We start from the raw sequence: 27485 nt of genomic DNA, 5'->3' as shown, positions 1-27485 counted from the left end.
TGATCCCACTTCTGCTTCTCTTGATGTCAAGGCCATTATTCAACTGTAGTCGTAAGCAGTTTAAACTAAATTTCTGATATTTAATCATTCATTATTTAAGCCCAGTTAATGTTTAATGCTGTTGTAAATATATGAAATGAAATGTTAAGATAATACTTAGGACCATAGTACAGTATAGTTTGCAAATAGAAAAACGACAGTGATTTTTTTTTAAAAAAGTTTCTGTAATAAAATAAATTAGGATAGAACTGCATCACTGCAATAGATCTCCCTATTCCAGTAATTGTGAGGTTGGCATGGAATTCCAGTGCCCTGAAGTATTTTAATATTCGCTGCAGCCCAGCATATAATTCAAGCCTATTTGCAAGAGTTCTGTGTTTGCAGTTGCATATAGATGGGCCTTTGGCTTGTGTATAGGTGTAAGAAGGCATCAATTTCCATTCCGACCTGTGTTTGTTGGGGGCAGTGCTGTTTCCAGTCTGCTGCAGTTCGGCTTCTGACAAAAGCTACACTATTCATCTTGCTTTCTTCCGTCGCAGAATTTTACATAGATAATGATGCAATTAATTTCATAATTGCATTATGTTTACATTACTCAGTGCAAATGAGATGAGGGGAGTTATCAATTACGTATCATTTTCAGACAGAAAACAAGAGCAACAGTGAATACTGATAATTATTGCTGGATTGATACTTGTTCCAGTCATGGGATGAATAAGTGAGCACTGCCAAGTTCTCCCTTTTCTGTTGGAATTCTCTGACAACCTTAGATTTTAAAAATACTTTTATGACAAAATGTCAATTTTGCCTTGATTGTGTCAGCTGTGATTACTTGTGCCACATTACAATTAAACAATTATATTTTCAGTGTGAGAGCAAATAGCACTTATGATGTTTACTCCCTTTTAGAACTAATGTCCTAAAATTAAAACGCACATGAAAAAGTTTCACCTAACAGAGATTTTTATAATGGCTGAAAATACTTCATAAATATATTCATTGGCTCAGTTTGCAATAAATTATTTTAAATGGATTGACCTATAAGTGAAAATATTATTCTGGTTATAAGATAAAGCTCAGAATTATTGTAATTTTGTGGCCTTTAAAAGAGATCTTCCAATCCATTGAAACAATCCATTTGTGATGTTAAATATTAGGCTACAACTTTTCCTGAATCCTTCTGATAGTTAGCTAATTTGTTCAACCCCCATTTGAAATTTTTCAACAGCTAGTTTAATTTTGGGGAAAGGACTAAATAAAACAAAAATAGTCGGTACCAAACTGTTTTTCCTTTATAAATAAATACTGCTGCCTAGAAGTGAGTCGCTCTTTCTCCTTCCCCTATCTGTTTTTTCTCCCCGCTAGTTTCTCCACAATGATTAAGCAATGACACCACATAATTTGCATTCTGAATCTCATACATATTGGCTTTCTTTCTATAGGTATGTTTATCACAGCTCCAAATGGATGGTAGCTGGGAATGCTGATTCGCCTGTTCCTCCCCGTGTGTACATCCACCCAGATTCACCTGCCTCAGGAGAGACTTGGATGAGGCAGGTGATTAGCTTTGACAAGCTGAAACTTACAAACAATGAACTGGATGACCAGGGGCATGTGAGTATATTATTTTCTACAATGTGCACTTAATCATCATTTGTATTTGTATTTTATTTTTTTGACCTACACCTTCACATTAGCAAAAACCGATTGATTTTGTGAAGCTTAGGGTTAGATACAGACACGTTTCCCTTCCCCGCCACAACAATTAATCAGTAACTGTGTGCCATTTCCCCTCGCAGAATGATTTGGACTGTTGGAGAAGCAGAACTGAGCCTCATAAGTAAGGGCTCGTCTATACTTCTGCTTTTCCAGCTGCTTTCCCCTGGGGAAAACCGCTCTTTAGCGCTCAATCAGAACAAACGAAATCGGGTTTTCAGCAGATTTCTGTTTGTTCTGATTTAAAGCTAAAGAGCGGGTTTTCCCCGGGAAAGGAACAGGGCAAGGGGGAAACGGCTTGGATTCTTTCTTGCCTAGAAAACTGCTTGGAACTGTGCTTCCTACAAGCAGAAGTATGGACAGGCCCTAAATTAACTTAACTGAAAGTGCAGATCTACCTGAACACATTGGCATTGTATACATAGTCTTCAGATCCCCCTCTGTAAGGTGAAACAATATGTCTGTACTTAATGTGAACATCTACAATATCTAGCAGTCTTAACTGGGTAAAATAAAATTCAATTAATGATTTTTTAGAAATAAAATCATTTGTGCAAAAGCCTCGTGAGGTGTTAATAACAGCATTTAAAAGGAGCAACACGAGAGCTACATTCCCTCTGATAGTGATTTATTACCTACCTTATGGAGCAAGACCTTTTCATAGCTGAAGCTCATTACTTCTGCAACACTGGCAGGGAATTGTGCAGTTAAGTGTTCTGTTTGCAAGCTCCAGATTGTTTAGCTATGACAACACCTCACATGACAAAATATAGTATGGTAATATTTCATTTTCTCTTCAATGTTTATGAGACAGAAGATAGACAGGCGAACTAATACCTTTCAGTTAATCCTTAAAATAGCCACATTTCCTGCCTTGGTAAAAAAAAATTATATAAAATGGTTTTGAGATGGGACTCTTTGAACATTTTGAAAATTCATTAATAATTGAGTAAATTAACCACTTTTAAAGAGAACACTGTGGTGGATTTCTAAAAACTGAGGGATGTGATGGCCATCCTAATATTCTTACAGACATGACCACCCTCTTGTGAGAACGCTTCCCACTCAGGCACATGAGGGAAGGATTTGCATGCTATGATTTCTTCAAGGCCACCTCTGGCTGTTTTGTAGCCCTGATCCATACTGAATATTCTAAGCCAGACACCCCCCAAACTCGGCCCTCCAGCTGTTTTGGGACTACAATTCCCATCATCCCTGACCACTGGTCCTGTTAGCTAGCGATGATAGGAGTTGTAGTCCCAAAACAGCTGGAGGGCCGAGTTTGGGGATGCCTGCTCTAAGCACTTTTAGGGTCCGTAATTTTGTTGAATGAAGTTATGAATGAATCTGCTACTTATTCTTCCACGAGCAAGTTGTTAGGCAAATTTTGGGAATTACTTGTAGAAAATCAGCTTCTTTTGAGTTCTAAGGAAGGATGAAATTACAAGGTACAGTGGTTCCCCGACTTACGAATTACTCAACATCCGATGTTTTCAACTTACGAACGGGACAAATGGCCGCACGCTTACAAATTTTTCTACATACGAACAGAAACCATTGGCGGTTTTAAATGCGGTTTCCTCGACTTATGAATTTTTCCGAATATTTTTTTTCCTATGGGAAACCGCTTTTCGACTTACGATCTTTTCAACCTACGAATGTGCATTCGGAACAGATTAAGCTCGTAAGTCGAGGGACCACTGTAAATGGTCAGTTGTTTTAGAATCTCTGGGAATACAGCTGACTTTAGTTCAGTCAAGGCTGTATGGAATTTTGACGCACATAACTATGTTTTGCACTTTGCCTGAGTCTTTCCCCCCAGCCATCCATGAGTAACAGTTCAGAGATAGGAGTTGGAAATTGGAATGCCTGGCCAATTGTTTTGTAAACGTCAATACAGTGGTCCCTCGACTTATGAACTTAATCCGTTCCGAATGCACATTTGTAGGTCGAAAAGATCGTAAGTCGAAAAGTGGTTTCCCACAGGAAAAAAATTCGAAAAGATTCATAAGTCGAGGAAACCGTATTTAAAATTCATAAGTCAAGGAAATCGCATTTAAAACAGCCAACGGTTTCCGTTCGGATGTAGAAAAATTTGTAAGCATGCAGCCATTTGTCCCGTTCGTAAGTCGAAAACATCGGATGTCGATTAATTTGTATGTCGAGGGACTACTGTATGATGTTTTAGAAGATAAACAAAGCACCCCATAATACATTTCTGTAAGCCAGCTGAAAGCTAAGTTTAACTTTTTGTCTCTGTAACTTTGAGCACTAGTTTGTCCCTAGGTTGCTGGGGTTTGATTCTGCAATCATCAGGTGAATTAGATGGAAGAGTAATATTTATTTATTTAAAAATTATATAGATCCTGTTCTTCCTCACTAAGGAGACTGGAACAGTGTAAAGTAAAAACAGTAAAATATAAATTTAATATAAAATATAAATTTAATATAAAATATAAAAAAAACCCAGCAGACTATTTCAGTTTCAGTTCAGTGGGCGAAAATATCTGAGAGAGCTTATTAAAAGGAGAGGCTTTCATTTCTCCCCTGAATATAAGCAGTAAGAATCTGAATGAATTTCCTTGGGGTGTGCTGAGAGAGTTTCAGAAGTGAGGTCTGCTTTTTTTCTGCATTGTTCACCTTATGAATACCTATAGGGACAGGATCTGTCTGGAATGCCTTAGTTCTAGGTCAGAATTACTGTATATGGAGAAAGACATGCAAATAAACTGGTTTCCAGCCCCTTAGAGCTTTTTTAGAACTCAAACTTCAAATCATATCCAGAAATTAATAGGAAGCCAAGGCAGTTGGTACAAAGTGGAGCTTGGAGTGGGGTGAAACATGAACCCTATATTTCACCCCCATATCAAGCCTGGCTGTTGCATTCTGAACGAGTTCACATTTCTTAACTGCATTCAAAGGCAGAGCGCCATGTAGAAACCAAGATGTGACTAATACACAGACCACCATAGCAAGTTTGAGGGGTCCCAGGAAAGAGATGCAGCTGGCATGCCAATCTTAATTCTGCAAAGGTGCTTCTGACTGAAGTCTGACAACCCAGGTCCAAAGTTGGGTCCAAACATAGTCTCAAGCTGCAAGGCTTTGTTATCAGAGGGAGTGTAGCCTCTTTTATGGCACCCGTTGGACACTGAAACTGATTCCTTTTGTACTGAAGAACTTCTGTTTTGCCTAGATTTAGCTTTAGGTTGTTATCCTGCCCATAACTGACATCTGAGCTAGCACTGATCTAGAACATATACAACCCCCTTGGTATCATTAGAAAGAGAGATGTAAAGCTGAGCAATAGATACAGGTGAATTAACTCTATTTCAGGAGCACTGTTGCATACCTACAGCTACCGTACTATGAATAGGAGTAATAGGATTGGATATTATATAATGAGGCCACTGTTAAAGAAAGAAAATAGGGTATAGGGTGCAGTATATCAAGTGCTGCTCTGGCCCCATAATTTCAAATAAACTCTAAGAGCCAAACATGGGAGACTCCCAAAACTGAGTTTTATTCAGCAAAGGTTCTGGAGTCTGCGGTTGATCATGCATGAATTGATTGCTTATAATCATTATTTTCATTGGACGCAGCAGGTAGACAAACCTCTGTGATAATGGTAGTCTACAAACAAAGTCTCTGGATGGAAAGAGCAAGTTTCCATATTGTGTGATAATGAGGTTTAACTTCTTTCCCCTCTGAATTGAAAACTCTATTCGTGGTTGGAATTACTTGAGCACTCCACTTTAATGAGTACTTCAGCTTGGAGGAAAGTCAAGTAGCTTTTTCCTAGAGTATTTCAAAACACACATTGAACTGATTCAGTCCCGAAATGTGCCTTGAAAATTAGAATATAGGTTTTGGAGACAAAAGATTTTATAAGAAATTCATCTTTCTAAAATTGGAAAGTTTGCAAAGAATGTCATTTATTGTTACCAGAAAATGCAGAAATATAAACCAGAGAACTGGCTGTTCCAACATGTATACTTTCATTCTTTTGCTTTACAGCAGAATGAAAAAGTGTTTTGAGATGGCTGAAAGATTGCCCATGTAGAATAAATCACAGGGGAAAATGTTTCTTATATAAATGCAGAGAGGAAAGATGGAGGTAGAGTTAAAGAAGCTGGTATTCAGAACTGTTATACCCTTGCAAAATAAATTGCTTTTATTATAATCTAGGCCTGAAACATTCTTAGCACAGTGCTTATTCCCAGTTGAACCAATGATGAGTAAGGATGCATAAATATTGCTTGCTCACATTTGGATGAGACAAAGAATACCACCATACTTAACCTTACTCATTGCTACCGTTGCTCCTTTCCCTAATTTAGTACAGAACCAGAGACACAGAATACAGATAATTTAGTCTTTTTGATACAAAAGGTGTCTCCAGTTTTCCTTATTATTTTTTCTTCTTGCTTTTTTTTAAAAAGGCAGATCTGTGGCACAAACAGCCCCTCAAATAAGTAATCAATTAGTTAAGCATTACTCCTGTACAGTCCTCTCTGTACTGTTCTTTAAACCAGACATAGTGTAGGAACATAGATGCCTGAGTGGTGGAATTTAGAATACTGTGTTAAACCACAGAGCCTAGGGCTTGCCGATCAGAAGGTTGGCAGTTCGAATCCCCACAACGGGGTGAGCTCCCGTTGCATGGTCCCAGCTCCTGCCAACTTAGCAGTTCAAAAGCATGTCAAAGTGCAAATAGATAATGGGAAGGTAAACGGCGTTTCCGTGTGCTGCTCTGGTTCGCCAGAAGTGGCTTTGTCATGCTGGCCACATGACCTGGAAGCTGTACACCAGCTCCCTCGGCCAATAATGCGAGATGAGCGCCGCAACCCCAGAGTCGGTCATGACTGGACCTAATGGTCAGGGGTCCCTTTACCTTTTTACCTGTTGTGTGTTTTCTTGTTATTTAAAACCAAGGGCAGAATGGGAAGTTTGTATGCCTATATTTTATTTACAGATTTGGAATTTAGATGGAGTGTTGGTTGCAATATTTGTTAGTTTTCTTTTTCTTTTTAAGACAGGTTTATGGATAAGATAATAAATAAAAACAAGGAATTATGTTAACTTTATTGATACTATCTCTGTATGTATATTTTGTATACTTTATCATTTCGTTTAATAAAAGAAAGTTTGAGAACTACAAAAGAAAACATTTTAATATATTGTAACTGCACTTGTTCTAAGAATTTCAACGGTATTCTAAAATTTGTCATGCTTATGAAAATACAGCTGGAAGCATGAAAGCATCACTAAATAGAAGACAAAAAAATCCTGCTAACATAATAGCATTTTTAAAATCTTGCAATATCTTAAGTCTGTGATCCAGCACAAAACTAGTCAGGCTAAGTTTACTAATCTGTTGCCTCAGCTTGTAAGTGGCTAAAAATATAAACTGACAACATTTGATGATAGCAACACCTGTTGGTTGTCATTGACTCCAGCTGGTTGGATATATAGGTGAAGGTTCCAGGTGCAACCGGGGTTCTAAATGTGGATTAACTGTTAATGATCCATCAGGTTTTTCATGTGCGGAGGCTACAACATGGGGGTGACATTATGGCCAGGATCAAAAGATTAGCTCCTGCATGGGAAAGCTGGTGACTGTAACTGGAGTTAACTGTTTTCTATTTCAAGACATAAACAGAGATCACCTTCTATATATCTTGCACAAGACATACCCACAATTTAGCTGAAGCAGAGCAATGAGAGCAGTATTTTTCTGCATGTAATCCTCTCGATCTTGACCACAAATTATAGAGCTGTAAAGTGCAATTGTGACCATTTACTGTTGCAAAGCTAAATGTTTGTGGGTGATGGATATTTGGGGTACGTTTTGCAGAATATCTATAGTAATCTGTAACTGGATTGGCTGGGTTTTAACTGATTCAGGCTACAGCCCTGTTCTCATTCACCTGGGAGTAAAATTTGGTGAACTCAATGTAGCCTACTTTTGAGTGGGAACATATAGATTTGCACTAGTAGACCCAGATTTCAAAGCTTTCTTTACAGTAAGGGTGTATCTCTATTGTACAAGACAGGAGCATTGTAATGGGAAGTGGGAGAGGGAACACAAAGATTCACAATATATTTCTCTCTAGTCTTTGCTGCTGATCCAAAATTATCATGTGTGTGTGTGTACTCAAATCCGAAGTTTACTAAAGATTGCCTGTCTGTAAAACTGTAGGTGTGGGGACTGCGGTGGTACTGGTTCTTGATGCTATGAAAGTGATGGTGAAATCTAGCTTCATAGGTGCTTCACAAACAGTTTAAAAATGTTGTATGCTTTAATAGAAGCCCTTTGTAATTTTGGATTTGGAGTCCATCAGGCCACCCACATCTGATTTTCTGATCTTGCATTATATGATTTATATCATGTATCAGTGTAAGAAAAAAATAGTGTGTTTTACAACACAAGGCTATGCATGCCTGCTCAGTGAGGATTATTTCCACGTAAACGTGTATAGAGTTGCAAACTCAGTCAGGGAATTCATCTCCCATTGATGAATTTCATTGTGAAGATAAAAGCTATCCGCTCTCCACTTCCCTGAGCAATGAGAAATTCCAGAGATGCAACGTTTTCCTAGGTTTGGCGTTCTTTCAAAAGAATTTGCTGTACTTTTTTTAGTATTTGAGTTCATTTGCAAATGTATATAGGTCACTGGTGGTGGTGGTGGATGGTGTGGTGCCACCAGCCATGGGACCTTTGGTCAGTCACGATGTTGCTGCTTCCCAGGAGAGGGAGGGACAACACATTGGGGAGGTTGGCATGGTGCTAACACACTGGCCAAGTTAACTTGGCACTCCTGCCAGTCCATTTGCACCGTGACAACCTCCCTGCTGCCTTGCCCTTCCATCTCCTGGCAAGCAGCAGTGATACGACCAACGAGAGGTCGGGTGAGTGGCAGTGATGCACCACACTGTCCTTTATTGTAGGTGAGGTAGAAAGTAACAGTGGCCACTGCCCCACAGAAGCTATTCAGAGAGAGACAGCTCCCGAAGCAATGTACAGTGGTACCTTGGTTTACGAACTTAATCCGTTCTGGAAGTCTGTTCTTAAACCGAAACCATTCTTAAATTGAGGCACACTTTCCCTAATGAGGCCTCCCGCTGCCAGTGCCCTTCTACTGTTCGGCTTCCGTTTTTAGGCTGAGGTAAAGTTTGCAAACCGGGACACTACTTCTGGTTTTGCGGAGTTTGTAAACCGAATTGTTCGTAAACAGGGCTGTTCTTAAACCGAGGTACCATTGTATTCATCTGTCTCTCACTCAGAAAACTGCAGCCTGCTTCTCTCCATCTCGTGTTTCCTTCTCTCTCCCCGCTACGTACACTTACTTAGATGATATCACCCTTTGGGGAAAGGAATGGGATATATATATATATATATATATATATATATATATATATATATATATCCCCTGCCCCCTTCTTAGACTAGTTTTTTTTCTTATTCAAAAAAGAGGTCATCCATGAAGGTCATTGGGTGACGGTGGGCTGGTTACTGCCTCTCAGCCCAACCTACCTCACAAGGTCATTGTGGGAGTGAAATGAGGAGGGGGAGAGCCATCTAGGCCACCTTGAGCTTCTGGGGGGGGGCAAAAGTGGGATATAAATGATAATAATTATAAGAATAATAATATGCATGGTGTGAATGTGACTATACAGAAAAAGGCATGCTAGGTTGAAGCCAATGTGTTCGGGATTGCAGCATAATTTCTTACTTTTCAGGGTCCTTTATCAAAGCATAATGTAAAGATCAAAACCTTTCTCAAAATGTAATATTTAACCCAGCAGAAAGCTTTCTTGTATCTTGCGCTGTATTAGGTGCAGAATTTGGGAGATCTTACCTAAGCATGTTTTTGGTTTTCTTCTGATGTAATGGTTTGACTTCAGTCTAGTGAAAGTTCAAGTATCCAGAAAGTTGCTTATCCAAAACAGTGTCATGTTCCCCAGTGAGGAATTAATTCATATAAAAGGATCTCAGATAGACAATACCTAATCCCCCCCCCCCCAAATGTAAAGGGCTTTCTTTTATTTGGGTAATTAGGTTTCATGGTATTTGGCGTTCAGTGTGGTGCCAAAAAAGGAGGGCAGCGGGAAGGATGACATGCACTGCTGAATTTAGTATTCTGTGGCTAATAATGAAACAGGAAATTAAAAAATTCCCTCCTTTTTAATTAGATTTTCTATCGCCTGGTGCCCATGGAACTGTTTATATATAATCTCCCCATGGGCTTCCAAAAGTAATAGTTAATGTTTTTGATTCTGAACTATTCACAGTCAATTCATATGCAACATAGAATGAATGCAAAGCTTTCTCCAAGTGAGTTTGAAAATCATGGTTCATGCAGCATTATGAAAATATTTAGGCATTTGCTTCATTGCACGTAACTAGCTTTGAATCAGAAGGAAAGAGCGGAAGTTGCTAATTCAGGAACGAGAGAGGAGACCTCACAGATTCACTGGAAATGTTTTATTTAGTCCAAAGCATTTCCAGTTTTAATTATTTCTTTCAGGACTCTGGTTAACCAAAGCTGTCTTCTATACAGTGTTAGTGCAAACATTTCTGATTCCCTTTGAGATCTTCTCTTGCTCTTTCTACTTCCAGTTTTAAACAAGGTAACGAAGTAGTTTTGGGGTCATTTAGCTAGCTTTTGTTCTGTTCAGCCTCAGTGATTATCACCACATGCCTACATGTAGACGAACCCACATATACATATGAACAATGGCCATTCTTTATTCTCTGGGTGGAATCCAGTGTTCCTTCAACTCATACTTACACTATAGGACGCCACCTTCCTCTCATTTCCTCCACCAGTGTCCTTGTCCTGCAAAATCTGCTCAAGAGGGTCCCCCAACCCTTCAGAGCAGAATTCGAGGGTGTTCAGAGGGTTTCTGGGAAGGAGGAGAGGATAAAAAGGCCTGTTGCACAAGTGGAAGTTCTTTCTGTTTGCTCTCTAGAATGAGGTATGTCTTAAGTGCGATCCTATAGTGCAGCTGAACTTGGTGGGGAGCTTTAGGATTTGGCAAAAGCCCCACTCCACCAGCAAAGCACCAGTTACACCACTGTCCATGACACCTTACACTGCCCTAGCCTATCGGGTGAACTTGGGTGGTGCGGATTGGTCCTGTGGGTTCCTAGGGAGAAACTACTTGGGTCCTGAGGTGATTGTGGTCAACAGCATTGTGTTTTCCTTTTCCTTTTCTTTTGGTTTATTGTGTTTAGCAAGCAGCCATTACACACATAAAACAACAACAACAACAACAACAACAACAACACTGCTACTAATCATGGTTGACATTTCTACTCCCCAACCCCTAGTGGATAAATCATTTCCTGTTGCCCCCTCAAGTTTTGTTAAGGCTTTACAGATTTGTGTAACAAGAAATTTTGATGTTCTAAAGTATATCTCTCTCAATGTTGGACAGCAAAAAAAAAAGAGAGGCCTTTGCAAGAGACAACCTTCCCTTCTGTGATCTTAGCAATGGGTGGATGTAATCCATTCTGAAATCGTCATAGAAAGGGCATTCAAGGAGTACCTGAGTTATGTCTTCTACTGATATAGAGCTGCAGCCGCAAACTCTATCCTTATTAGGCACTCCTTTATGTTGGCCTGTCCAGTCTGCTAATTGGAGGACGTTTAGTCTTGCCTGTGTAAAGGATATCCTCATTTTAGCATTTGGTAAATCTACCAGATATCTTGGCAGGGATAATGGGATAAAAGGAGCATATACATAGCTGCCAAGTTATCCCTTTTTTACAGGGATTTTCCCTTATGCTGAATAGGCTTCCTCGCGAGAAAAGCGAAAACTTGGCAGCTATGAGCATATAATTTATTAGATTGACAGACGTTGGTCTCAGCCACTTGCGATTGCATCTCGGTGTCTCTCAGCCTTTGCAGTATTCATTCTTCAGCTCTCTCAAAACCCTGCATCACAAGAAATGGGGCAGAGAGTCCTAAGCTCATGGCAAGCGTCGTGTTTGGGGACTTGAACCTTTTTCCTGTAGGGAAAGCTGTGCACTTGCTGCTTATGCTGTGGTGGTTTGTGGACCATGCCCCCAGATCAGTCATGGTGGGTTGGCTTCTGTGCAGTTGGCGGGTGTTAGCTCTGCCCCTTTCTGGGAATTGGCAGCCATTGGTGGAGTTGCCAAGGACACTGGGGTGTGACTGGCATTTTTGAGGCCTTTAAAAATCTTTCTATCATGTTTCCCATTCCCCTCCTGGGCTGAGCTCATATTGTTGTAGGCAGCTGTTGGGCCTACATAGTGATGGTGTATCCCCGTCGCCCCTTGCTAGTTGGTATAATTGCAGTATAGGATTGCTCTGTCCATGGTCAGTGTTTGGCTGTCCTTCTGTAAATATATCCATGCTACATAGTTCAATAATAACAGTGGTAAGGATTTAAATTAAAAAATTGTGTACATGCAATACATGAAAAACAAAACGTAACTAATATTCTTTGTAACTATTTATATGTTGGGCGTATTCAGCGGTTGAGTTTCATGATTCAAGAAACAGAAAGTCCCAGAGTACTTTTAAAAGTCTTCGGACAGATCTGGAGGAAATCCATCTGCAATCTGGCCACACAAGTTCTCCTTTAGCCTCTGCCTACTGCCTTCATATGGTTACAAAATTATCTCTCATGGGCACTTTGTTGAACTGAAGCCAGGCTAATTTATTGAGCTTGCTTATTTATTTCTTTGAAGCATTTTCCCCTTGCTCTTTTGCCGAAAAAGGCTCCAAGAGAAGCTGATGAATATCAGGTGTAAGACCAGTTTTGAGATGTGTCGCATTGCCTTTAGTTAGTCCTTAGATAGAACAAAACAGGAAGTGTTTAAAATACTGGCATAGAAGAAACAGGGAGTCTTTTCTTGCACAACCTATTCCTTTTCTCTTTCTTTTTGGTGTAGATTATCCTCCATTCTATGCACAAATATCAGCCACGTGTCCATGTCATTCGGAAGGACTGTGGGGATGACCTCTCCCCAGTCAAACCCATTCCTTCGGGAGAAGGAGTGAAGGCATTCTCCTTTCCTGAAACTGTTTTCACAACTGTCACGGCATACCAGAACCAACAGGTAACTTTTGCTCTCCTTCCTTTTTAATGTGCCTCCTGATTTACTGGATTTTCATTTAATTACTAGCAAATGGCTGGGGAAGAAGGAACCTCTGTCTTGACACTGAGAGAGAAAACCATCTAATGTCTGTTAAGCTAGTAGGTCCCAAACCATTTCCCCCTCACAGACCACTTCAGAATTACTGATGTTCTTGGCAGATCACTTGATTCCCCGCCCCCCCCGCCTGTTCTAGCAATTATAACGTGCCGTACTAGGCATGACATTATTTTAGTTGGTTTTTTTTGCTGCTTCTTTTATTTCTTATATTGCATTCCATACAGTTAGCATTTCATAGAATGCAAATTGTAATTTAAAGATATATTATAAAAATACAAGAGTCAATACAAATACGATTAAAGATCAATATGAGTATTTAATGCAGACATGCCGTGGACCTATGGACCTATGGTCATCCTATGGACCACAATGTGGGAACCCCTGCTAAAACTATTTAATGGCACCTTAGTGCTTTGAAATATAGTTGCAATTTAGAAATGCAGCAGACATTCAGTATTAACAGAGTGGCTTTTAAGGTGTACTTGTTTATATCTCTGGACCTTCGTCATCAGCATATTCTGTTGCCTTTACAGATTACCCGGCTCAAGATTGATAGGAATCCATTTGCCAAAGGATTTAGAGATTCTGGACGCAACAGGTGAGCTTTGGAATACCTGCAATTTACAGAACTCTTGCCATTGATGATGGGGCTAGACTGTTCTAAGTGTTTTAGAGAAGTTTCTCCGAATACTTTGCACTTCCTTTTGAATAATGCCTTGCTTATGACTGGAGAGAGTGCTGTGTGCACTAGTGTGTGTTTTTTTGGCATGTGCTTTTGTTGCATTGCTTTAATGAGATTTTATGATATTTGGACCATAAAATCTACAATGCAAATTTGAATCACTTTTGTATCACAGGTTTGCTAACCCAAAGCAAACGCTGGCTTTAAAATAAATTGTTTTGTAAGAGAAACAATGGCTTTGTTCTTTAAAAGCTTTTGCTTCCTGTTGAACATTTGCAAAGTTCGAATTTATATTCTTGAGAATAGCTTAGATTCTCCACATAGGTCATAGAAAACGATCCTATAAAAATCTTTAGTTGGGGGATATGAACGTTTCTCTTTCTTAAGCACTTCAGGAGAAAAATACGATTGCTTTTGTTAAATAAAATTGGCCATGTGGTTATATAAATTAGAATGGCGGTAAAATGTGAAAATGATCAAAAGCATCTTGTATAAATTATCACCTAGGCTACGCTCCTCCAGGAGGTGGGCTTTTATCTCTACTTTAACTACAAATGAAAAGCCTCCATTAGCACGGGGCGGGGGCAGACTATTTTTAAAATCCACATTTAGCTAATACTTCTGTAACTCTTTCCTGCAAAATTTCTTCAGTGTTTCTGGCAACAAAACCTTAGAGAAGCAGCATCATTGGACTGCTTTCAACCGCTGTGCTGAAATGCAATTCACATCTTGATTTAACTGTCCAAAGAAAGCAAATTCCATAAGCTAATTGTGCATTGTATGAAGAAGTGCTGTGTTTTGTCTTGGCTGTCCAATGTCTTAAAGGACCCCTGACCATTAGGTTCAGTCGTGACCGACTCTGGGGTTGCGGTGCTCATCTCGCGTTATTGGCCGAGGGAGCCGGCGTACAGCTTGCAGGTCATGTGGCCAGCATGACTAAGCCACTTCTGGCGAATCAGAGCAGCGCACGGAAACACCGTTTACCTTCCCACTGTAGTGGTACCTATTTATCTACTTGCACTTTGACGTGCTTTCGAACTGCTAGGTTGGCAGGAGCTGGGATCGAGCAAAGGGAGCTCACCCCATCGCGGGGATTCGAACCGCCAACCTTCTGATCGGCAAGCCCTAGACTCAGTGGTTTAACCCACAGTGCCACCCGTGTCTCCGTGTCTACTGCCAACCAATTTAATTGAGTGAGCCCCAAGCTGCAGGTGTATTAAGGAAAATATGAACAATATGTCTGTTATCACATCACTCATAATTTTCTAAACCTCCATCATGCCTGTCCTGCCATCATCTTTATATCAGACTTAAAATCCTTTAACTTCTTCTCTTAGGAAATGTGCTCCAAGTAACCATTTATCATTTTGGTTGCCACTTTCTGGACTTCCCCCAGCTCTTTATAGTTAACTCACATGTGCCATCTGTGCAGGCTTTTAAGTGGGCTTAAAAAATTATTTAATTACTACTCCCTTTAATAATGGTAAGTATTTTAATTGGGCTGTGGTTATTCTGATTTTGCTCTTTTTATGATTTTATAGTTTTATGGATTGCACTGTTAAAAGTGCACTCCTGTTTATTGCTGGGTGTAGTTGTTTTGTATTATGGTTTTATGCTTCTGGTTTTAAATACATTGGTTATTATATTATTAATCTGTTTTCAAAGAGAGCCGACTTGGAATGAAAGTTTGTCTCAAAGCAAGGGTATAAATTTATTTATTAAATAAATAATTGCAAATGTTTGGGTTTGGGGAAGCATATGTTGGCCAAGAGAAAACATTTGTATCAAATTTATAAAGAACTAGCTGGCCTGGTCATGCGTTGCTGTGGCTCATCCCTGTGACTCCCCCAACTCTGTCCCGACCTATGACCTATTCTGTCACCTCCCCGCCACCCCCGGCTTATCCCTGTGACTGGCCACTCCCTGTCCTGACCCATGACCTATCGCGCCCCTCCTCCCCCCACCCCCTGGCTCATCCCTGTGATTGGCCCCACCCTGTCCCCCTCACAAACCCCTGCGGCCTGGCCGGTTCCCCTGCATTGGTGTTGTTTTCTGTTAAAGGCCCATATTCAGTTGGTTGGAATGTTCTGTTCTGATGTCACTGATAGTATGCAGCCAATGGCAGCAGGTGAGGTGTATGTTCCTTTGACGTCCACTGGAGGGCGCTATGTTTTATTTTGAGAAAATTCCATTTTTACCTGCAAAGGTTTGGCACATGTGGAATCTAAGGTTATGTTGGCACTTGTGTATTGGTACTGGACGCTGTGTCCAAATTTGAAAGCAATCGGTCAAGCTTTTTCCGAGAAAAGTGGAAAGTCCCAAACATGGGCCCTTTACATTTTTATATATATAGATGTGTCTGCGAACTCTCACCATGCCTGTCCATAGTTCTCAAAAGAGACCCAGATCCTATTCTTTTCTATGACTATGTTGATCTATTGAGTTGGGAAAACTGTTGTTGTTGTTGGTCTCTATGCAAAAGACAGCAAATGGACATTCTGGCAATTTCAACAAGTGCTTGCCTAAAGACGCAACATTAGGGAAGAATTTCATGTATTTTTAGCTTTTAAAATATTTGATTTAGCAGCAGCAAGAAGGAAGAAAGCCAAAATCATGTGTCTTTGGCATATTCTTTGCGGGTCACAAGCAAGTTTATTGCAAATGGCTGTGAGGTCCAAACAACCACAGCCTGGCAGCTGTTTGGTTGAAAATGTTGTCTTGGAACCAGATTGTTTTAATGTAATCCTTCCACTATATATGTGTGTGTGAGAGAGAGAGAGACAGAGAGCAATCATAAAGTACTGTGAAATATAATAAGAAATTCTAGATTATTCAACTCATGATTTTGTTATGTTGTATAGGATGGGATTAGAAGCTTTAGTAGAGTCTTATGCATTCTGGAGACCTTCACTGAGGACACTTACATTTGAAGATATACCTGGGATCGCAAAACAAGGTATGAATCTCCCTTGGGAACTTGAAGAATGCTAACGATTATTCACTGAGGGTCCAGCCTTTCTTCCATTTTGGTCATTGGAAAAATTTACATTGATTTGAACAGATTTCACCTTTAATTGCATGATGGCACAATAATACAATACTCAGCAATTCCAGCAAATACATACATGAAAAAAAAATCTGTGATTATCATTAACAATGCAATTCTGTGCATCCTCAGAAGTAAACTCCATAGAATGTAATGGGGTTTACTCCTAGGGAAGTGCGCAAAGGACTTCAGGCTAAATCTAATAACAGTGCTCATTTCACTGTTAATGGGCATAAATATAGCTTGTACTCTTATAATTTAATTTCAAAATTACTAATCCATGTTGCAGGGCTTACTAACTGATGGCTCGTGCATCACACTTGACATGTGGGCCAAACTAGAGTCAACCAGTCACATTCTGTACGTGGCAGCTGGTGAAAATGTTTCTTGAAATGCAAATAGTACCTTCTAGGAGAGGACTTTTCTCTGGACTGTGGCAGGAAGAGAACTTCTCCCTTTCCAGGCCACCTCATACATCTCTGCGGTTTGCATGCTTTTCCTTAGTGGCTATTTAAGCCACCAAAAAAACCCAGTCCATGCCAATTGCATTCTTGCACGTAACCTCATCTCAAGCCATGGCTAGCTTAGCTGCAAGTCAAATAAATGTAGGGCTACAGTTATGGTGATAATCAGAAACAGCATGACTTGCAGTGTGTCCCATCTACTACAGGGGTAAGGTACCAGAAGTGGCCAACCCTCCATGGGCCACTTTGACAGGCGGGTGACCTCATCCACATGTCAGTCACCTGACATGATATTACGAGATTTAACATTCAAGCTGCAGCTGCAAAGGAAGAATTGGGAGCGCACTTCAGCTGCACTCCTGATTCTTCTTTTGCAAGTAACAAATTTTCCTGGGCCTGATAGCATATGATGCCAGGAATGGGAAAGTTTGTGTGAGTCATCCAAAACAGCCCGGAAAGCTAGCCACTGAAGCCTTGTGGACTTATTTACACCTGGTGCAAGAAGCCTCTCTGTGCCCCTGCCCCATGGGTCTACTATGTCAGGGTTTCTTCCATCTCTGTCTTGCAATTGCCTCTTCAATTGATACTTGCAGCTACAGCTGTGGTGGCACAAGAAAGCCACGTATATGTGACTTAATCCATTGTAAAATGCTAAGCACCTCACACTTGGGGGGATCTATACTTTTACTTACTTTTATACTAGTACTGTACAATAAATAATTCAGGTCTCTGCCCAAAAGCAGTTTTTAATCTGAAACTAAACAGAAAGAAAGAATAAGGGACAATAGATAATTGGGACCAGTTATATACAGATGTGGTTCACCCAATTTGTGATGCTAGGCTAGTGCTGAACTTTGACTGGGCAGATGCAGGTTCAGACCTCTCCTTATGGGGTGAGCCTGGCCAGTTGCTGCTTTCTCTCTTTTACCCTAACCCAGGCACCCCCAAACTCAGCTCTCCAGATGTTTTGGGACTACAACTCCCATCATCCCTAGCTAACAGAACCAGTGGTCAGGGATGATGGGAATTGTAGTCAAAAAAACATTTGGAGGGCCGAGTTTGGGGATGCCTGCCCTAACCCCTGTCAACTGTCCTCAGGGTTTTTGTAAGAATTAAAAGGCGGCAGCGGGCAGGGGGGAGACATATTTACCAGTCTGAGCTTTCTTAGATGGAAGGATGGAATAAAAACACAAATAAATGAACCATGGATTTCCAATCTCCATTTGTATATTTTGAGAGCCTCTTCAGTTTAACAAAACAGTGAAAAAGCTAAACGGGCCCTAAGTAAATGGCATCTCCAGTGTTCATTAGAGGTACCCCTGGATTAATGTTCAGAACATGATGAGATGAGCAGGAAAAAATTGCTGTCCATACCAAATGCTGAAAATTGATCTGGGAGCAAGTCAGAGCACTGCTTCACTGCACTGGTAACTGTACCATGCCTGGAGTTTTCCATGTGCTTGGGGTTAGTTTTTTGTTATGGGTGTCAGCCTTCAGTTATATTGAGCCACAAGAAGAGGAAGATATAAGGCTACCTTTATTTTGCCAGAAGTTGACTCAAGATGAAAACAAAACAGTTCCTGATAGATATTCTAATTTTAATTGTTGCATTTATGATTAGGTGTAAGAGTCAGTATTATTTCACTCTGGTTTTATTATTTCACTTCTCATTTTAGTATGTCCTGCTTAGCTTGCTGGCTAGTGAAACAAATTATGAAACTTTGCCAATTCTAAGCGTGAATTGCTACGTAATTCAGATATTACACATTGACTTAAAAAAATGGATCTGAGCTGAAAGTTCAACTTTAGTAAACGTGTCTTCAGGAAACTGCAAAAACTGATGTATTGCAAATCTTATAAAGGCCTTTCTATGAATTTTGCAGTGCAGTTCTCCAGTCAAGTAATGCATAGAAAAATGTAGATACATGGGTAAAGTGTCGATAAAAATGTACCTATTTGTGAAATAACATACCAGAATGCAATATTTTAAGGGAAGTTACCTAGCAAAAATGTGACTATTGGGCAGAATTAGTACTACAATGCTGAAAAATTTTCAGGTGGATTTTATTTCATATAAAAATGCCACAATCTGTTTAAAAGGTTAAAAAGGTGAAACAGAGAGAAACCGAAACTGGTGTATTCACCCAACCCTACAAATGTTGTATTAACCTAGCATACATTCATTTTTTTCTCATCAGAATTAATGTGAGTTAAAAATGATAAGTTTGGCTGGATCAAGCACCCAACATTTTTGTTGATAGTTGTCTTTCCCAGAGCATGCCGATAATTTGTGGTATACACACCCACACCCACATATATACATATACATATACATATACATATACATATACATATACATATACATATACATATACATATACATACATACATACATACATACATACATACATACATACACTCTTTAGCTCTGTAACAACCCCCCCAAGCACCATTTAAAGACAATGCTCTTTAACAGGGGTCAGCAAACTTTTTCAGCGGGGGGCCGGTCCACTGTCCCTCAGACCTTGTGGGGGGGCGGACTGTATTTTGAAAAAAAAAATGAACGAATTCCTATGCCCCACAAATAATCCAGAGATGCAATTTAAATAAAAGCACACATTCTACTCATGTAAAAACACTAGGCAGGCCCCACAAATAACCCAGAGATGCATTTTAAATAAAAGGACACATTCTACTCGTGTATAAACACGCTGATTCCTGGACCGCCTACCACCCGGATTTAGAAGGCATTTGGGCCGCATCCGGCCCCCGGGCCTTAGTTTGGGGACCCCTGCTTTTTAACATAACCAGAACTCCACCTTCTGTTTTCCATGCTAAGCCATTTCAGAGTTATATTCAACAACAGCAAAATAATAGACAATAAGGCAAGAAGTTATTTTTTTCTTCTAAAATCATTTGCTTCAGAATTTCCATAAAAATTCTGCAATAGAATATAAGCATAGCCAAAAACTCCAGGGTGATTCAATTTTGCGTAAACTATGTGGGGGAAATGAGTGTGCCAGAAGTATATTTTTTTAATAGGAAGTTAGTTTTGGATCTGAAATTATAGAGATGCTGATGTAGACGTCCCTTAGGACGTGGCTTGGTGTTTTTCATTCCATATTAATTGCCAGGGATTATGGTGATGCAAAATAAATACCCCTCCTAAATACCTCAAGGAGCAGAGTTAGAAGAGAGATACCATTTTATTAAGTTTCCTACTAGCTATGTATGGCTTTGTGAAAAAGAATCTCCTCTGTCTTCCTTCCTCTTGCTTAGGGCCACACAAGCCGTAGAAGTTATTGTTGGTGTTCGCAGGTGTTTAGCATTAGAAAGAGAGCCCAAGAAAACTTTTCCATATGATACGCTTCCCCATCTTCTTGGCTTGATCCCCTTTAGAGAGTATACCGGTGTCCTGTGGTCTATATATATATATATATATATATATATATATATATATATATATACATATAAATAATAATTGCCCAGGCATTGGGACTTCGGAAGGGACCTTTGACTCCTCCTTATGAGATGCACTGATCCGGATTCCAAAATTAATGAGAAAAACATGTTCATGTAATTAGTTCTAAGTGCTTCATGTGACTTTGCATAGCTGATACAAAGTGTAGCCTAAGGCAGACGTGGACAGATGCAAGCGGAGTTAAGACTTAAATTAAAACAAAAAAGTACCCACCACTGCTATAGGAAGTATCCCTCTCAATGAACTTCTCAATAATTTCTGCCACCTCCCACAACCACTGCATTCCCCTCTTCCAAAAAGAACTGTCCTTAGCAACAATAAATGTGTTGCCTGTGAATGGGCACTCAGTGTTGAACTTCGAAATTCACTAGCTGAGGCCAGGTAAAATTGAGCTGATGGGGCTGGAAGAAGACTCGGAAAGTTTGCTCAAGGGCGGGTTACCCATGTAAACACACCTTGGTATGAATTACACGTGTGAGCTAAAAATAGATATCAGAGTTGCTACAGATTGGAGTCAGCACGGAGCTCCAAAACTGGCCAACAGTACTGCACAAGGGGAGGAGACTGACAACAGCTTGCTAAAGACTTGTATACCAACGTAGAGGCAATGTGGCCAGTGGGCTGCGGTAAGTTTCTGTTTAGTGGAAGCTTGCTCCCCACCCCCCAGTCCAATCACCATAGCTGTCAAGTTCTCCCTTTTTAAAAGGAAAATTCCCTCATGCTGAATAGGCTTCCTCGCGAGAAAAGGGAAAACTTGACAGCTATGCCAATCACGTGTTTGTGTTTGTGTTTGTGTGTGTGTGTGTGTTTGTGTGTTTGTGTAGGATTATGCTGAGAAACACCATAAAAGCCAACCAACCCTATGAATGCATTGTAGTTGCAGCAGTATGAAATGATGTGACTAGCAAGAGTTGGGCAGCTCCGACCCTACTAGACAAATACTGTACTCCAGCCTCAGGATTGATTGATTTATGACATTAGTATTTCTAAATGGTATACCTAAATAGTAATAATTTTCAAAATCTGCTGGATTTGCTATTTGAATTCATGGATTCTTCTATATGTATATTTTTTTTTTAAATGCCCCTAGGGGGGCAAGCTTCCACTAAACAGAAACTTACCGCAGTCCACTGGCCACATTGCCTTTAGTGGACTTAAAGGGGTGTATAAAATTATGTATCGTATGAACAGAGAAGTTTTCTCCCCTTCTCATAGTACCTGAGCCACCCAGAGATGCTGAATCCAGTTAGGTTCGGGGCACACAGAACTCTCCATTTTTAAATTTGCTCCTACAAGATGTAGCGACGGCCATCATCTTGGATGATGTTCAGAGGGAGTTAGAGATCTTCATGGATAAGGCTAACCATATCTGTGAGAAAGGTCAGAGGCACTATGCCTCCGAATACTGGTTTCTGGTTGTCTTCCTTGTGGCCTTGCCAGAGACCTCTGGTTGGCCACTGTGAGAATAAGATGCTGAAATAGATTGGTGTGATCCAGCAGGACCCTTCTTCCGTTGTTTATTATCAGTCATCTTGCTTGGAGCTTCAGTATTGCTCTTTGAGAATTGCATTGTAGAAATATGTGGGTCTGCAGGGGGGAAATGGGTTGTCTTCAACGAAAGTAACTAATACAGTGGTACCTCGGTTTAAGGATGCAATTGGTTCCGGGGAGCCGTTCGCTCCCCGAGCAGTACTTAAATGGAGCGTCTCTTCCACAGTTGGTGAAGTGCCAATAGAGCACTTATGCGCGTGCCACGCAGATCGCTTCTGCGCATCCGCACACTGCAGAACCCGGAAGTAAACACTTCCGAGTCCAGGGAGTACTCAAACCGAGAGTACTCAAACCGCAGCGGACTTAAACCGAGGTATGACTGTACTTATGTGCAGCTAAAGTATAGTTGTACTGTAGATGTACCATTTGAAGGGGGGAAATATGGATTCAAATCCATCCTTAACTAGGAAGTTTGATGGGTTACTTTGACAGATCTATATCAGTCTAACTTTACCTTACAGGGGTTTTGTAAAAAAAAAGAAAGAAAAAAAGAGTGTAATCCTATTTAAGCCACCTTGAGGGTTGAATATGTATGTAATAATTAATTCTCTTTTCCTAGGATGCTATTTTATACTTGGGTATTTTTCTTCTTCTAGGAAATGCTGGCTCTTCTACTTTGCTCCAGGGAACCGGAAATGGAGTACCAACCACCCACCCCCACCTGCTCCCAGGGTCCCCTTGTTCTTCTCCTGCCTTCCACCTTGCTCCCAACACTAGCCAGCTCTGCAGCCTCGCTCCAGCTGACTACACAGCTTGTGCCCGTTCCGGTCTAGCCCTTAACAGATACAGCACTTCCTTGGCCGAAACCTACAACAGGCTTACAAACCAATCCGGCGAGACCTTTGCAACCCCAAGGACTCCCTCCTATGTCGGTGTGTCGGGCAGTTCGACCGTGAACATGCCTGTGGCAGGCAGCGACGGCGATGCGTTCGGCTGCCCTCAGACAGGCTTGTCGATGCAGATTTCAGGGATGTCTCCGCAGCTGCAGTATATCATGCCCTCGCCATCGGGCAACGCCTTCGCTGCAAATCAAACCCACCAGAGTTCCTACAACACTTTCAGGCTGCACAGCCCCTGTGCTCTGTACGGATACAACTTCTCCACGTCCCCCAAACTGGCTGCCAGTCCTGAGAAAATCGTTTCTTCCCAAGGAAGTTTCTTGGGGTCGTCGCCAAGTGGAACCATGACCGATCGGCAGATGTTGCCCCCTGTAGAAGGAGTGCACTTACTTAGCAGCGGGGGGCAGCAGAATTTCTTTGACTCTAGGACCCTAGGAAGCTTAACGCTGTCATCATCTCAAGTATCTGCACATATGGTTTGATAAAGCCTTTTAAAAACAAAAGTACATTGGTTTCTACAATGTATTTCCTTTTCGGGATTATGCTAAGGTGATTAATGTGCCTAGTAAGGTGTTTATGCTTTAAAAAAAGTCATCAAGGGAAGTTTGACTTGCCTATCGGCAGATATTTGAATATGTGCTCGTGTTCAGAGTTAAGCCGAGTTTGCTTGCAGAGCAGCCCATTTAGTAGCAGTAGACTTCATTTTATAACACGTTTGGCCATATGCAACAAATTAAGAAGGGCTTCCTGCAGCACTCTTTCTCTCCACATCTTTCCCTCTTTAAAGAACAAAACAACACTCAGGTCTGATTAAGATGAAACAAAAAACACTTTTAAAATATATATAACTACCATTTTGTAACAGCTGTCCTTAAAGCGTTCTTACCACAACGAGCTGGTGCCACAATGCACGCATTACTTCTCTGTTGTAAGAGAGATAATAAACATATGTGGGCTTGCATTAGGCTTAGTTCAGAAGTCTGTCAAATTTTCTAAATAAAGGGACAGGATGATCTCCCTTCTCGATCTTTTCATTGGCACACCATTGCTTTGTGAACACCTAGGAGCACTATGAAGAGACAACAATCTAAATTAAGCATTGGAACGGGCAACGAGGCCTATTTTTCTGTACAGAATGAATTTAAAGGAGGCTTGCTCCATGTGAAGAGAGTATAAAGATGATAGAGATTTTTATATTTTAAAATATTAAATATATGTTTGCAAATATAAAAGACAAGGCAGGACTTCTACATATTTCCATAAACTTTCTATTTAAGAATGGTGTTAGGAACGGTAGCAGAATGGTGGAGAGGGGCGGTGGCACTTGCCTGAGCTGGCAGGTGGGTCACTGCTGCTTAAGAGGAAGGAGAAGCGGAGGGGCAATGTGCTAGGCAGGTTGGCACTCTGCAATTTGTATCAGCAGGAACATATTGGCTCCACCAGTGCATTTGTGCCGTGACCTGCCTGCTGCCATGCCCCTCCCTCCTGGTAAGCAGCAATGATCTACCTGCTGCGGCATCAGGTAAGCATCACTACTATTTCCCACCATCCACTCCAGGGTAGGGTGCCGTGGAAAAACCACCCTTTCTGTTTCTGTAGTTCTACAAATAATTTGCTCACACGCCTTTGTCACAGTCTAGGTAAGGCTGCAATCCTATATGGTACACCCTTTTCTACAAGGAAGTCTCACTGCACAGTGGTGCTTACCTCTGAATAGACATGCATGATATCACACCATAAACCTTACTGCTAGTTTGTTTTGAGTGTGTCCCCAAGAGCAGAAGAACATACTGCATAGGTTTGGGTCATCTGAAGCCTCTTCCTTCCAGGGACAGTGCCCTGCAGTCTGTTGACAGACTTCTGCCACATCTTGTGGTGACACTGGCAACTGGTGTAATGCAAGGAGCTTCAGTCAGCATGGGAAAATGGCCATGCTTCAGTAGATGTGCAGAAGCGGCAGTGTACATTTCATATAACCTCTTCGAAACCCTACAAGTATGACATTTCTAGTTGTGGGGTAAGAAACCAAAACCGTACACATTTTCTGCTTGCACCACCGTGGGCAACAGTTTTTCCCCATCCCAACAAACACTTGATTATGATTTTCCCCCTGATTGTTTTCTGAATATTTGTTTAAAAGGAAGAAAAACATCAACGAGAGACCATTAAAATAACTATACCACTGTGCTATGTAGAATACTAGAACTACAACCGCAGAATAAACTGTTTGTTACCCTTTTAGCAATCTTACATCTGCAGAGCAGTGAAACGAGAGTAAAAGTATTCGGGTCTAGAAATATTGTGTCTGGCTATTCTAGTTGCAGGTAGAATTTGTACAGACTTAAGCAGCGGCTCTTGTCAGATAAGTTCCGAGAAGTTCTTGTATCCATTATCCTGGTATTTGAGTGCCACAAGGTTGGGATCCAAAAAGCCTTGTGAATGAAGAGGAAGTGTTTCCCCAGGTGCATACGGTTGGTGTCAAGGGTTTCTTTTCGGCAGCATCTCTTCACACCACTTTGGACCCTTCTCTGGGGAGCCCACCAGCTTCCAAGATTGGCTTTCTGAAGGCTGTGAGTGGCTAAAGTGGGAAAGGGCAGGAAATATACCCAGTGTTCTATGCACGGCTCTTTGGATCCTGGCCGATATTGTGTGGTTCCTTAAACCCATAGCATCAACCTTCTTGTGAAGGTTTATGTTTCACGTATTAGAAGCCTACTCTCCTAACCTGCATAACTGTAAATCTTGTATATTGTGTGAACACTCAGCAAGCACAATGTCATAAAAAGCACATTAGGTTTATAGTTCTGGACCCTCTTGCTGTAGCAGCAAACCCTTGTTTCAGTAGGATTTCCCTGAAGATGCAGGATTGTAGTTCTAAAAGTGTTGGCATGACAAAAATGGTTGTGCCAATAAGTGGAAGCAAATATGGCACCTCAAATGATGTTAAACATGTATCTGAATTGCAAAATGTGAATTTAGGATTCTGGATGAGGTTCTTCTTGAGTTTGGATGTCTCATATCAGTGTCTTACATGTTTCTAATCTAAGGTTGTCGGATATCCTGAACAATTGTTTTATTTGTTGCATGAATGCTGTTACAAAGGCAGTCAAGTTTCAAATAACAAAAATATATTAAATAAGATCTCTGCATTGCAGGGGCTTGGCTTAGATGATCAGCTCTACAATTCTGTGATTCCAACACAGTTATAAGGAATCCTGCTAGAATTGAAAACATTAATATTTAAGTTACACAAAATCTTAAATGGACATAATGCTATATTTAATTTTTTAACGCAAATGAATTATATACTGCCCTCTTAAAGGAAACTATGCTAGGAAGTGATGGGGCAAAACGGACCATGAAGGTCAAGGTCATACTGTCTTGTAGCAAAAAAATGCAGCACAACTGAACCCCCTGGGTATGTATGCACAATTATAACAGTATCTGCTTTGTAATTTCTATTGGATTTCCATTATCCTGCATCATTCCCCCCCTCATATATTAATAAAGCCATGGTATTATAATTGAAACACCTTTTCTCTTAAATGCAGTTGCTGCTGTACATAGTAAATGGTGTATGATTGCAAAGTCCAGCTTTTCGTGGAATATAATGAATGCCAAATATGCAGTATATCTGTAATTATATATAGCTGTATTTTGTTTTTTAAAGCCACAGAAATGATATTAAAGTGTGTACCTAAAAACACTTTTTAATAAATTTTGAAAATAAAAATCCTTTAAAACCACCACCAACCCTAAACCTACAGCCATCCTCTTCAGAAAAGTGTCGTGCATTTTGACTGCGTGTTACATTTCTTCTTGAGGAACTCTCAGTGTGATATATCTTCCTGTCACTTTCTCCCTGCAGGGTGTTAAAATTTTAATATGGTAAACGTAATACAGGAGTGGAACCGCCCGCCTCCTTAGCTGTCTTTAACATAGCGTGAAGCAAGAAAACCTTAAGCACCTGGTACAAGCTTACCTTCGGCAGTGGCAGTCAGAACTCATAACAGGACTTCTGTACAAGGAAATTGTGGGCTGACTCTACAGCCTCATAGGCATGGGCAGTAGAAAATTCTGGTGTAAAGACAAACCATGGGAGAGATTTGTTTCCATAATCTCTCTGGTCTCGATATGCTACTAAAATTAGGGTATAGACGCAACCAGCTGCAAGCTGCAGAGGGATGGGGGTTTGCAGTCAGACAAGACAGGAAAAACCCCATGTTGCTATAGAATATGTAATGGCTGCATTATTAAAGGTCTCATCACGATCCATTTCTCTCAAAACGCTTGTCTCAGGTGTAAAAGTTGAGGAAATAAGTACCACTTGGTTGTCATTAGGCACACAGTCGGCAGGCTTGCGGAGAGAGAAATATAAGTGTTCTTTTACGTGCTTAAATTTAAACCTGTTGCTATCTGTCCCCTCTTGTCATTTGAAGGTGAAGGTTGTGATAAATGTTGAGCACATGAAGAGTCTAATGCAGGCAGCCAACCAGCGACGTTTTTATTTTGGAACAC

General features: G+C 40.6%; 1 protein-coding gene across 1 annotated transcript in view; it reads left to right on the top strand.

Moving 5' to 3' along the window:
• The window catches only part of TBX18 (T-box transcription factor 18), a 36189-nt gene extending 9396 nt beyond the window's left edge, over positions 1–26793 (top strand). Inside the window, exons 4-8 of the mRNA XM_035109454.2 lie at positions 1443–1614; positions 12641–12808; positions 13438–13502; positions 16448–16542; positions 22725–26793. Of these exons, the coding sequence (XP_034965345.2) occupies positions 1443–1614; positions 12641–12808; positions 13438–13502; positions 16448–16542; positions 22725–23449 (1225 nt within the window). The 3' untranslated portion in view covers positions 23450–26793. The remainder of the gene's footprint in view (positions 1–1442; positions 1615–12640; positions 12809–13437; positions 13503–16447; positions 16543–22724) is intronic.
• The last annotated feature ends 692 nt before the right edge of the window (positions 26794–27485 follow it).

The sequence above is a fragment of the Zootoca vivipara genome, chromosome 3, assembly GCF_963506605.1.
Source record: "Zootoca vivipara chromosome 3, rZooViv1.1, whole genome shotgun sequence".
Taxonomy (NCBI): Eukaryota; Metazoa; Chordata; class Lepidosauria; order Squamata; family Lacertidae; genus Zootoca; species Zootoca vivipara.
Note: the sequence above shows the minus strand (reverse complement) of the source record. Positions and strands in the feature narration are given on the sequence as shown.